Source organism: Apteryx mantelli, chromosome 26, assembly GCF_036417845.1.
Source record: "Apteryx mantelli isolate bAptMan1 chromosome 26, bAptMan1.hap1, whole genome shotgun sequence".
Classification (NCBI taxonomy): Eukaryota; Metazoa; Chordata; class Aves; order Apterygiformes; family Apterygidae; genus Apteryx; species Apteryx mantelli.
The window spans coordinates 7350461-7363704 of NC_090003.1; the positions used below are offsets into that span (position 1 = coordinate 7350461).

The 13244-nt window shown below is 40.9% G+C and overlaps 1 protein-coding gene across 1 annotated transcript in view; it reads right to left on the reverse strand.

Moving 5' to 3' along the window:
- Nucleotides 1-13115, reverse strand: part of DHRS3 (dehydrogenase/reductase 3) — a 37179-nt gene extending 24064 nt beyond the window's left edge. The window contains exons 1-2 of the mRNA XM_067310842.1: nucleotides 12717-13115; nucleotides 12157-12413 (exon numbers count right to left, since the gene is read on the reverse strand). Coding sequence (XP_067166943.1) covers nucleotides 12157-12413; nucleotides 12717-12741 — 282 coding nt within the window. The 5' untranslated portion in view covers nucleotides 12742-13115. The remainder of the gene's footprint in view (nucleotides 1-12156; nucleotides 12414-12716) is intronic.
- Between the last annotated feature and the right edge of the window lie 129 nt (nucleotides 13116-13244).

A 13244-nucleotide genomic window follows, 5' to 3' on the forward strand; every position in this document is an offset into this window, starting at 1 on the left:
CCATCTTTTTATGTATGTTATTTTTTAATGGTGACTGTTGCTATACGACTGGGCAGAATTTCTGAACTCTATTTATTTGATACATGTTGTATGAATGACAGTTATCAGGACATGTTTAACTTTCTTGGCCCATGAAGTCAGAGAGGAAAGATGGGAATCCGAGGACTACAAACTCGCAGAGTACGTATTCCAGAAAGGGGTAAAGAGGGGCTAAAAAGGTCTTCCGCTGGCTATGCCACTTCTCCCAATACACTGTTAAGGAAGATGAAGGGGTAGTTACCCTGCTTGTAAAAAATGTGAGAAACAGCACAGCTCTAGCTGACCCGAGACAGCTCCGACCAGGTTCTACTGCAATGCTACTCATTTAAACCAAAGGGGCTGGTCAGGCAATCACGAATCAAGCTCTAGCACATTAAGCAGTTACTGCTCTTGGGAAGTGTCCATCCTGCAGATGCGGTAACTGATCCCATGCACGCTCTTTGGGCCACTGCAAAATGAAATTAATTCACTTCAACATGAAGGTAAAACCAATTAAACAATCACAGAACACGAGTTAAGCGCTAGTTCCCAGTAAAACAAACTAGATAAAACAGTCTTTGGAATAGTCCATAGAAGCCTAAATCTTGATACAAAGCTGCAACTGTTACACGTCATCTAAGGAAATGAAACCTTGAAAAAACTCTTTGATGGCCAAGCGTTTTGCTTTTAAGGAGGCAAACTTCGTGCTTCCATAAAGCACACATTTAAATATAAACACAACAGACAATAACCTCTAAGGTGCCTGGACTGAAATCAAAGAGCAAGCAGCACAAAGGACACTCTACAATACTGCACGATCAGCGTATCTCAAAGCCCCAAATCAAATAACTCAGTTCAGTGAGACAGGACTCCTGTGTTTCCCAAGGGTCTTGGAAATGTTCTTGCATCATTTCTGACAGCTCACTGCAGTAAGAGCCAGCTCTGTTCTATTACCGCTTTGGGAAAGAAGTATTTGGACCAGCTGGATGGCTTTAATATTCTGTTTGGAAGCACGAATTCTTCACTTTAAAACAGTAAGCTGAATTTTGTCCTCTCTGGTAATTTTTTTAGGAGGTAGGGCACAGGGAATTTGAGTTTGTAGTCAGATAGCTCCAAGTTGCTAAAACTGGATCTCAGAATTTCCCGTTCCCTCTCCAAAATGTAAGATGGATAAGTCTCTCCCAGTGAACGTGCTGATCAGAGATGGGCTGTCTCTGTTTACTATTAGCAAGGAGATTAAAATGACAGATCCAAGACAAACACTAATTTAATCTTCAAATAGAAAAGATCTGATTGTCTGCTGTTACTATTGATCCCCTCTTTTTAAGGGCAAGGAAAGGTGAACTGTGCAGTCTCTTGACAACAGGATTTTCCACTCCCATGAATTTATTCTAAGTCGTGTAATATTTGAGGCTTTTCTTAAAGTCCAGCATCCATAGTCAAATGATTATCTGAGAATTTCCGCTTTTGTTCGAAGTGCTGCAAGTTTGTTCACTCCTCAGATATGCAGAAAATCTTGAAAACTTAACTTGGTTGTACCCAAAGATTCACACAGAGAGCAAATAAAGTGAAAACCCAATTCTAATTACTTAAAATCTCATACTTCTTTTTGAGTAGTAATTCAATAGCAACTAGCAATACAGGAGACATTTGCTATACAGCGAAGCTCCTAAAAAACACTGAAATAAGGTTTTGTCAGTGTCTGAAGGTTTCACTGATACAAGTGTTCGGCACTCAGAAACTTAGCTAGCAGTTTCTGTCCAGGACTTAATGGAAAAGAGAACATATCTAAAAGACAAACACTACCTTATCAGTACAACCGGTGCAAGCTGACGTCTACGCTGACCGAGAGAATGAACACTGACCGAATGAGACATCAAGCTTGAACTCTCTCCACACCTTTTTAGAAGGTTGTTTCATTTAGATAAGGGACGACACAGATCAAACAGATCATACCAACTTAAGGCTGCCACCCCACCTCTGTATAGGCTCTTTATAACCTGCAGCTAGAAGTATGCCAGACTACAGGATAATCAGAGTTCAGAATCTTTCCGGGTATCATCTTTATACCAGCTCAAAATACGCATAATTTTAAAAGACCCACAAAGATACAACTGCCACTGATTATATACTGAGAGCAAAATTTCTCTCTTAATCACATTGGTAGGACATAACTGATTTCAGCAGAGCTGCATTTGTGCTTTCAAATACTATTTTATTGTGGTAAGCGTAGCACAGACATTTGCTTGGGCAATGTTAGACAACAGAAATCCCCATGTTAATCAAAACAAGTGAGCTCTATAACAACGTATTCAATAAATTGTAATTAATAACATGTCAATATAAGGGTGGCTGTCTGGAAAGTCCTTTCTTAATTATGCATAATTTACAGCTAAACTAATAGGATGAACAATTTAAATTAGTTACAAACTCTGCCAAGGTACCCATCTATTCTCAAGTCTATTAATTAGAATCAATTTAATCCCCGCTGGGATAAAGGTCAAACTACATGAATTTGACCCTTTTCTACTGGCGTCAGTGTTATCAGCCAATGGATCTGGCACTGCCTGGGTCTGAGTTGTTCGACTCTTCAGTGTGCTGACATGATGCTTTGAAGAAGACAGTCTGGGCCAGACTAAGAACCTCTCTCCAATAATTTCTGCTTTATATTCCTGATAATCACACAGGCTAAAAACTTTCAGAGTTCGTTCTCTCTTGGTGGTCAGCTCTGAGGCTGCTGTTCTCTGCCTTCGACAGTTTTTCCTTTTCAGGCTCCCCTCCCTACACGCTACCTTGAAACAGCAATGGTATTAGATTTGTGTCTTCAATTCAGTCCAGAAATCAAAGTGAAAATTGAAATTAATAACTAACTTGATGTTTGTTAATAGATTTTAAAACAAACACACAAAATCAATAAGCATTAGCCAACATCCCAAAGGGTCCACAAGCAAAGATGCAGATTTGCCAGGCATAAAGAGAACTGTTGTCTCCTGTTCTTCTGCCCATAGTTCCTGGTGAGTAACTGGCTACTTCTGCGAAGTCCCAGTTCTCTTCTCGGGAAAATGGTTATAATAGTTTCAAACCTCTACTGTGAAGCTAAGTTCCTGGTCATGGCTACAGCAGCACGATGTGAAATCAGCTGTTTCCAGCTGTACTAGCTTTGTGTATGCTCTCTTCAAACGTTGATCGGTTTGAGGAACAGCATTCAGAATCTATTCAGTTTTCTAAGCCCCTCCTTCATATTTGTGCTATCCATTAGCCAGTATCACCTTAAATGCTCCAATCAGGATAGGTTTCCACAACACTGGGAGTGGTACACATATATAAACAGACAAGCAAATAGTAAGAGATGGATGCTTGCCAATTTTGAAACTCCAAGTTCAAGGCAGAAGCTCTGCCTTTTTATCACAAGCAACTACAGGCGTAGAGTCAACAACTGACTAGAGGAAGCAACAGAGGAAATAAAAGTAGTATCCTTACGATGTATCACAGATAAGCTCTGCGCACAGCTCGTTCCAAACTGTTTAATGTGCTATTTCGTTTGCTAGTTGGCTGATGTTTCATAGGCATCACAAGAAAAGATCGGAAGAAAGCAAGCTTTTATCTTTTTCATGTCCTACAAGGGCAGGAGGAGAACTACAGCGGAAAGTGTAGTTGTCCAGAGCCCTGTGGGTACACATGAGAAATTTAAACTTCACAGTATTCAGAATTTGCGAAGGCTGCTCTTCTCAGTTTCGTCCTCCATAATTTAACTGTTTTCTAGATATCTCCCTTCCTTCCTTTCAACATCACGAGGCCACCAGGGCTCAGCACAAAGCACTCCTGGCACCTTCTGCTTGTCAGCAACCTACACTGAAAAGGTGGCAGGGTAAAAAAATATTAGATCTTTGATTCCTTCTAGGCTTTTCAGTCAGAATGCTTAGAAATATATGCAGGGCTTAAGGTCACTCTTAAAGCAAATTGTGGTGCCAGACTAATTAGGCATTAGCTCAACAGCATGTTTAACTCATTTTATAATGCAGTAAAAACTATCTATATATGTTAGTGCTTCAGATGGAAATAGTTCTACAAATCTGAGTCAACTTTTTCCAAGCCTGTACCAGACACATGACATAAGTGCAATAGAAATACACAGCAGCAAATTTACAAGTCATTGAAGGTGGTGGAACCACACAAATAAAATAGGGATGGCTGAATCCCTTCAGATAAGTAAAGTGAAAATCACAGATCAAACACATCTTCTTGTCAATCCTGAAAAAATTTTCAAAAAACAAGCCTTTTTCCTTTCCCTCACCAAATAAGACTAAGACTGTATGCCTGCTCTACTGCTTTGACCAGGTCACCTCTCATTTGGGATCTCACTGCCTCCTCTTCAAGCTTTCTAGATCTAAGCTCCTGTCTTCACTTTCAAGGCCATGTTATCTATCACCTTTCAATTAGCATCAGAGCTCCAATTGCGGCCTTCACCTCCCAGCATTAAATTTTCAAACAACCTTTGTGTTTTCTACCACACTGTCTGCACCTCAAGAGTAAATGTCTTAAGTGTACACGTCTGTAAAAATTCCCCCAAACACTCTATTTTTCTTCAGCTCCTACCTTAAAAACTCTGTTCCTGCAATGCCTTCCCCAAAACTTTAAAAAGGCTAAATGAGTGCTGCTGAAATCATTTTTTCCTCTACGATCCCCATCAGTACAGACTTCTATGTTGGTTTTCAGCTGCTGCCCTTTGTTTTATACTGACACTGTAACCTCTGTGGTAGGCACTGTCTTTTTCTACTGCATTCATACAGCACATTTAGCACACAAGTTTCTGGTTCATGAGTGGGTTTCTGAGGCACTACAACAACATTAAGAATGATCTAATCTCTAAAACTTACCTCAAGATTTCCTAAAGCATTGCAACAGTCCCTATACTCTGTAGGAACTGTCATTTAACTATATTGATCCCAATACTTAAGCATTTTTAAAAGTGCTGGATTTCTGTGTGACAACACAACCCTGTCTCAACAGGATAGCATATTTTCGCATGACACCACTATATACTCATGTGATAAGACAAGCCTGTTACTCCGCAAGTTCCACCTCTTGTTAACATTATTTATTCTCCTTACAACATGCTTGGTAATAAATGACAGGCATGTTCTAAATGATAAGTTCAAACAGCATCAGGGAGAATGTTGCTTCACGGGCATCAACAGACCTGATATCTGATAAGTTCTGGTTGTACTTGCCAATCAGAGACACTTATTCAGCATGTTATTCAAGCTGCCGGCCTTGGCACCAGTACACATAGCAGGCTTGATGCCATCTGAGCCTGGGACTTGATACAAGCCTTCTTCTGCCCATCCTTAAATTCACTCAACAAGAGAGTGAGCTGCTAACAGGAAGCAGTTAACTAAAACTGCTGTCAGTATATAATCTTTACAGAAAGAAAGTCTTTCCAGAGATTCTCTAAGGCAGCTCAATCAATCCTATGCTCTCATACCAAAAAGCCAAAGCACCAAAAGCTCCAAATCATTGTATTATTTTGCATGACATGGGAAAATGTTCACTCCCCAACTTTTCACATAATTCTGGTCAATGGCAAGTTAAGACAGAGTCTAACAGTTCACTGTAAGATTAAGTGTATTTACCGCCATTAAAAATATACCCCAAACTGTTCAGTTCAAATGTTTTTGTTTTTTTTCTTCCAACTGCTTATTCACACAATAGGAGAGATTAATGACCTATAACCTGGTATTTGCATGATGGGCAAATTTTCTCATTGTACTAAAATATCTAAATCGTCTGATATCATAGATGATTAGAATCTAATATCACAAAAAATAAATCCCTTCAATACAACATTTCCTTTTAGGTTATCATATCTGCTCCACTTTGAGACATGTCAAATTATCTTTCCAATATGGCTAGTTATTGGATTGCTAAACTACTACAGAGAAATGCATTAGATATATGGACTATCTGTCATTCTGGTATCTCCACAGGGCATAAGAAGGATTCAGTATGTGGACAGATACTCTGTTCTAAATATAAAGTCTATTTTACACTGAGTTTTTTTCCAAAGTATTTGTACACCAGGCCAACTAAACATCTATTTGTGCAGTACGTTTGCATACTGCCTCTGCATTGGGTAAAGTACACCAGAAGTGTGTCCATTTCTTTAAAAAAATAGCATCTTAAAGGCTTTACGATTTCATTATGTTAGATCACAGTACCTACTAAAACCAAACACATTGTGATTAATCATGTTCTTGGAAAAACAGTTCCTCTCAGTTCTGAAATTCTGTTGATTTTAAATCAACTCTTTTCCTTATATTAATCTCCTCGGGGGTGGCAAGGTCAAGTCTATTCATGTTCTGAACTCAGAGCGGATTATAAGATACATGTCAGAAGTCAGTTACTACTTGCAGAATGCAAGTGTCTTCCTGATGACTGGCCCAGCTGCAGCGGATTTAAAAATGGACAGACAACAAGCAGAAGGACTTGCTTGCTGAATTTCCTTCAGGTATGCCAGCTCATCCCTTCCCCCATTCTGCCAGCACATAAATTGTACTCCTCCGTACATGACAAATTGAATGTCTTCTGGTTTGGAACCCTACAGCCTATCTGGATGGAACTCTGCGGCAGATTAAAATTCCTGGGTGTTAAGACTTTGATGTCAGATGCTTCTTTATGTGAGATCTATCTTTCAAACACAGTTTAGCAGAGAATTCTAGAGGTTCTGGAAGGGAAATCAGAGATGAATGGTTGAGAATTAACAATATTTTAAAAGGCATTTTTGATTAAGAACTCTTACTGAAATCCATGCGAGATACTCCTAATAGCTTTTGTCCTACACCTTAAAAAAGGGCACAGCTCTGACTGACTATTTCAGGCATTCATCAGCATCAGTCTCCGTATTATGTCTTCACTTAAGGAGATGAATATTACTTTTATATCCAGCTGTTACCACAGTGAGGTTAATCTTTTAATATATTGCATTGGTCTAAAAAAGTATACACTAATACATACAAATCAGGATGATAGTATATCAATGTGATTAATATGGATCAAATTAAAATACTTGTAGAATTAGATACAGTTTATGTACACAATGGGGAAGAATGTTGCAGAAACTCATTTCACAAGTTTAAAAACCTTCCATTTCTGGGCATATCAGACTAAATTCCAAGACTTAATCACCATTTTTGTATAGTCTCTGCATACACAATACTCCCACCCAAACTAGAGTCCAGAGCCTAAAATCTCACTCAGCTGAAACTCTCCAGTTAGAAAAGGCTCTCAAGCACCTGCAATTTCTATGAGGTTTTCAGTTCTGCTGAATTTACTGGGACACGGAGGCAAACCGGCTCCAGGCTTCTCGGCAGCAGTGCCAGCTTACCAGTTCTCATCCCCTCCTCATAGCTCCTTCCTGCACTGACTTCTTATTCCTAGCCCTACACAATTCTTTTCGTTTTGCCTCACAGTTATTTGGGATGCTCAGCTGTGAATTAGTTCAGAGAATGAATCCAGCTGAAAAGACCCTTCTCGCCATGGCCTCAGAAACAGTCGTGCCAATAACAGTACAGCCTGAAAAGCACTGTAAATCAGTGCTACTAGAGGTGAAACCTTATGCAGGGAACTTCTGTTAAAACTGATCAAGGACTTGAGGAATTGTTTAGACTGAAAACAAACTGAAAGAGGACTGCAGACCCAAATGACAATATATCTTCCTAAACAAAGACATTAAGGTCTGACCTTGAAAATTTCGTGAAAGTAATGACTGAGAAAGAACAGTTGAGATCTCGTTTTTGTTTGTAGCCTGAAAAAAATTTGGAGTGACGTAAACCAAAAGAAAATCTGTAAACAGTTTTCAAAGCAAAAATTTTTAAGTAATGTCTTCACTATTCCGAAATAACCACTATATTATTATGTTTGTGGAATTGTACAGCTGCCCATCACATTGCCATCCTGTTAGAAGTATCTTGCAGACTTACAGACATGACTGCCTAGATTCCAGTGCTGACAGAGTGAGGTCATGGCTATGGAGCAGTACATTCCACGCAAGAGCGAGGTTTCCGTTTCTTGTTTTTGTTGGTGATAGTAGCTCCTTGCCATCTCGTAAGGACTCCTGTCTGTCCAGATATTCCAGACGGCTTACCTCATCCAAAGCACAAGCATGCGAATCCTTTGAGTCGCCCTGTCTCCTGTAATAGAGGAAGTGAACATCCAGAGGGCAGGACAGGAGAGAGCTTTCAGTGCTCCTACAAGGTCATTTCTCGCACAGTGACGAATGTGAAGAACTCTCGACAAGGTGAACGGGAGTATTCAACTCTGTTCTGTGGCAGACTCACCCTAACACAAGACCATGGCTGCCCATAGCCCATTTGGTATTCTGGGGACATCTCCTATGCCAAGAACACCGCTGATTCCCTGGAAGCCCAGTTGTCCATTCAACAATAGCCACAGTCACCAAAAAGGCAAACACATTACAGCGAGAGAAAGCAACTTAGAGCAAATCTAGGAGGATAAAATATACATAGGATGAAGCAAACCGAGATCACAGAAATGATCACAAAGAAACAACTGGAAAGCACTGCTCTAAGATCCCTTGTAGAGATGCTACCGAAGATCCATACTGATCATTTTTGAGACCACAGCTCTCAGCGGAAATAAAAAGCCTAATGAAAATGAGTGGTTTCTGACCAGTCTCCAACAGAAAAGGCCTAAGATACTCTTCCAAAGTCATGGTCAGATAACCTTGAATTCTAAAATACATACTAGAGTTGGGGAATGTGTTTCCATGCTATAATTACATCTTTTTCAGTTAGTTTTATTAGGTTTCTCCAACGTCTAATAATCCAGAATGTATCAGAACCAAGCAACGCTTTCTTGTTTAGTCAGAGCTCAGATTAAGTCAGTTGTGAACAAAATAAGTTAAAAATAGAAGGAAAAAATTTAGACATCAAGGAAATGCCCTAAAAGAAGACCTGACAAAGAGCAAGACATACAAATGATATAATCAAACCTTCATCATTGGAGATCATCAAAAACAGCTTTGACAGATCTCTGGCAAGGATACGGTAATAAAAAATGCTTGCAGGGAAAGGGAAAGGCCTAGAGGAACTCAGTAATATTTTCCAGCTCTAACCATCAGTGAATGAATCCATTCAGCCCTTACATTCCCCTGACCACCCATATCTGTATATGGCTGTTCTTCCAGGCAAGAAACACTGTTCAAAGGAGCCAGTCTTCCCAAAATTAACTCAGTTATGCAGTATATTCTTTGCAAGACACCATTAAGAAACATCATTAGGGTTTGGAAGCGGATTTTTATTTCACAGGCATTCAATCACAAACCGTTACAAACTCACAAAAATCTCCACTTCTCCCTTTTCAAATACCCAGATACAACTCTGCCATTTTGGCTAACTGCAGAATTTCAAAAGCCAAGTTCCTTAATAAAGCTACCAATATGTGAGATTAAAACAGAGGTGATGCACTATTGGTCAAAAATATTTCAAGTGTGATCAAAATTCTCAAGGGTTAAAGCCAACAATAGTGAAAATTTTACAAGCAAACAACTACAAACCGAAAGCAAAAAGTACATTTCTCCAGGACTTGAACAGCAGCAAAATGACTCCCCAGTTGGACACATCTCTGTGGAGCAGTGTTAAACTTGAATTACAATACTTGAGTACTTCTGGAGAAAATCCAATGCTATTCATCCCTCAGAATAACACTAACATGTCCCGTATCTTCTGTAAATCACTTTTTCTGTTACAGCACATTTACATGTTTTTGTTTTTTCCAGGAGTGCTACAAGGAACATTTAAATCCTCAGTGCCTCCCATGACCAAGTAGTTTGTGAAAACTTCTATCCCAAAGTCCAAAGCAAAGTATGGATCCTTTGACCTTAGTGTGCACCTGGCACTACCAAACAGGGATGGTCTAATGACTAAAGTCTCTTACTGCCCGAAAATCACTGGTTGTCTTAATCCAAAAACTAGAAGATATACATTTCTGAAACTGAAAACACAACTGTCACTGCTTTGTCCCCTTGCTGGCAATTTCATCAGAGATGCCAGTGAACAACCATGAGAAAAGAAACATCATTTTACAAGGAAACGGTCATAGACATTTATCTGTTCAAGTCATATTTGAGGCACAGTGGCAGAGCAATGGAATTAAAAGATAGCGTATAAGGTGAAATCCAGTCCAGTCTAATTATCAGAGGAAATTTCATATGCTAACAGTCTCAACTAACCTGTCTTGCAGAAGATTCTAATCTCAAAAATATGGTTGTATATCGCCGCCTACCTCCAAAACTCCGCCACTATGTCTGCGTGCGCAAGCGCTGTGATGACTCTTCCAAGATATTCTGCACACCCAGTATTAGAACCTGAATGTGTGTGTCACGGTTTCCATCCACCTCTATGTAACAAAGTGCACGGCCTCAGAACTTCGTGCCTTTAGTGGAAGCATTTTTCCAAACTTGGAATATCACGAATATACCATGCAACAATCAGAATTTGTAATAAATTATTAATTATAATCAAAAACTCAAGCTCTACACACAACTATAAAACTATTAATTGCAGTAGAAGACAAACAACAGAAAAATAGAATATCTAACTGTTACAGGTCTTACTGAAAGGTGACTTGCTAGTCATTTCAAATCTTTTTCAGTTCTTTTCTGTTGTCTAAGAGAAAAGTGTAAAATCAGTAGTGCTAAATAGAGGATTTGCTTTCTGTAATTAATGCAGTCTCTGTAGAATGTCAAGTTTCAGCACAGAAGGCAGGACAGCAGTGAAATCTCAGAGCAAAGGGACTGGAAACTATCACACCTAGGTACAATTTTCCATATAAAATGTTGAGGAAGGATAAGCATACTTCTGTGTTACAGGGAAAATGTGCTACTATCAAAGTACCACACAGGGCAAAAGTTGCTGAGTACCATATTTGACTCACAGGATAGCGATGATTTAACTGAAAGGAGAATCTAATTCAGTAAAGGCAAAAACTGAAACACCTTGAGCACAGGCAGGGAGAAAACATATGACAAAAAAAACCTCAATGTTGTAAACAATAACTAGCAGTCACATAGGATTTTGTAACACCATTCGAGAAAAGTACAAATCTCCCCAAGAATTTATTATTTTCTTGCTTATTCTTTCTAAGAGATGTAACGATTTGATAGATAAGACCTGCAAATGAACTACAGTCGATATCAGTTTACAATAATTTCATCCTCAGCTCTCCACACTCGTTTTAAATAGCTCCCTCTTCTTTTGGCCCATGTCAGCTGGTTCATTAGGGCTGATTACCCTTGTTCAGCATCTAGCTGAAGTGCAGCTAAGTAGCTCTTGAATTAGCTGTAGAAATGGTGGCACTTTAGTACTACAGCTTAGCATAGCAACCAGCCTCACAAAATAAATAAATAATGAAGTATGGTATTCTAACAGATAATGTAAATACACTTTCAGCAAATTGCTCGGGTGCAAAGGTCAGTCAACTTGCTTGTTCTGCCTTCAAGAATTTGTAAATCTCAACGCCATGTTTAAACACAAGCATACACAAACATCAAAGTTCAGCGCTGACATATTTTACACCTCAAAGCAGTATGCCAGGACTGCTCAATACCACCCATGGAAAACTGCACTCCCTGTGGAAGAAAGTGACAAAACACCACCCCACGTCAAACGCAAGCATTTCTTTAAATATTCTCTCATTCTGTATTTTAGTTCTCCTTTATCCTGTATTTATTCTTATTCACTCTCTCTCACATGGAGGAGTATTTATGCAGCTGTTTAATTTCACAATTCCTGCCTCTCGTTGCCCCTAAAGGGGAAGGAGATAAAAGTTGCAAGCTTAAGCCTTCTTTCAGCAGTGGGGTTGTTTTGTTTTGTTTTGTTTTTTGTATTCCTGATGAATTCACGCATCTGGATTCATCCGCACTTACCACTCCCCACGTTCTCAAGGTGCCTGGTAGCTCCCGGGGGAGCCGCAGAAGGGGAGCCTGCACCACCCCCCCAAAAAAAAAAAAAAAAAAAAAAAAAGCAAGCAAGCAAGGGAGTGAGTCCGTCCGTCCGTAAGTCCGTCCGTGCGTCCCCCCCCCCCCCCCCCGCTGCCGCGCGCCGCCCGCCGCTCACCCACCTTCCTGGCTCCGCGCGCGGCGAACTCCCGCGCCAGGTGGCGGCCGATGCCCCTGCCGCCGCCGGTGATGAGCACGCTCTCGGCCGACAGGTCGCGCCGCTTGGGCGGCAGCAGCAGGCACGCGGCGGCCTTGGCCGCCAGGCAGGCCAGCCGCACGGGGAACAGGAGCAGGGCGCCCAGCCGCTTCCAAACCATCCTCTCGTTCCGGCCGAGGCAGCAAGGCAAAACCGCTCCGCCGAACCCTTCGCAGAGCCAAACTGACAGAGAGAGAAAAGCAAGAGCCTTCATGCACCCCCAGGTGGGCGACAAGTCTTCGGCCCCCTTCCGAAACTCGGGGGCGAGAGATTCGCGGACTGGAAAAAATCCTTCTTCCCCCCTCCCCCCCCCTAAAAAAAGCGGGGCAGGAGTAAAACAGTGCAGAAAACCAAGTTGCTCCCCCGTTTCTTGATCGCTGTCCTTTGGGATTGCCACATGCAGGTAAAACGGTTTCCTTCTTAACTGGAAGGCAGTTTTTTAAATTAAAGAGAGAGGAAAAAAAGTAAAATCAAAAGTAACCGTACATCCCTCCGTTTCAAAGACCGACATAAAAATCCAGTATCCAAACTGAAGGGTTTTATAATTGGAAAAAGAAAATAAAGCAGCCTAGGACTCCAAAATTCAGCCTGCAGTGCCTTCCAGGCAGCTCATTTCTATTCTTAGACTCAGGAAATTGCTTAAATAAGACAGAATTGCCAGGACTTTCTTTTTAAGAAAGGGTCTATTCAGGGTAAGGCTGTTGTTTTTGTTTTAATTTCTATAAATATCTATAGACGTTCTGTCCTGAGCCGGTCGCAGAGGTCGAGCTGCTGACTGCCTCCGCCTGCCCCCTCTCCTGGCTCTTCCCTCGGAGTATCCGCGATCCCAGAGCAGGAATTACGCCGCGCGCTGTTTCAGCTCTGGCTCTTGCTCGTTTCTCCCTATTGCGCTCTCTGCCTATCACGGCCGCGGCGCTGGGGAGGTTTTATACCCCATTAAGCCTGATTGACAGTTAAAGTGTTGGGGAGATTTCACTACTGTTTCTGTGAGTGGCTGGCTTCGCTCTCCCCTCC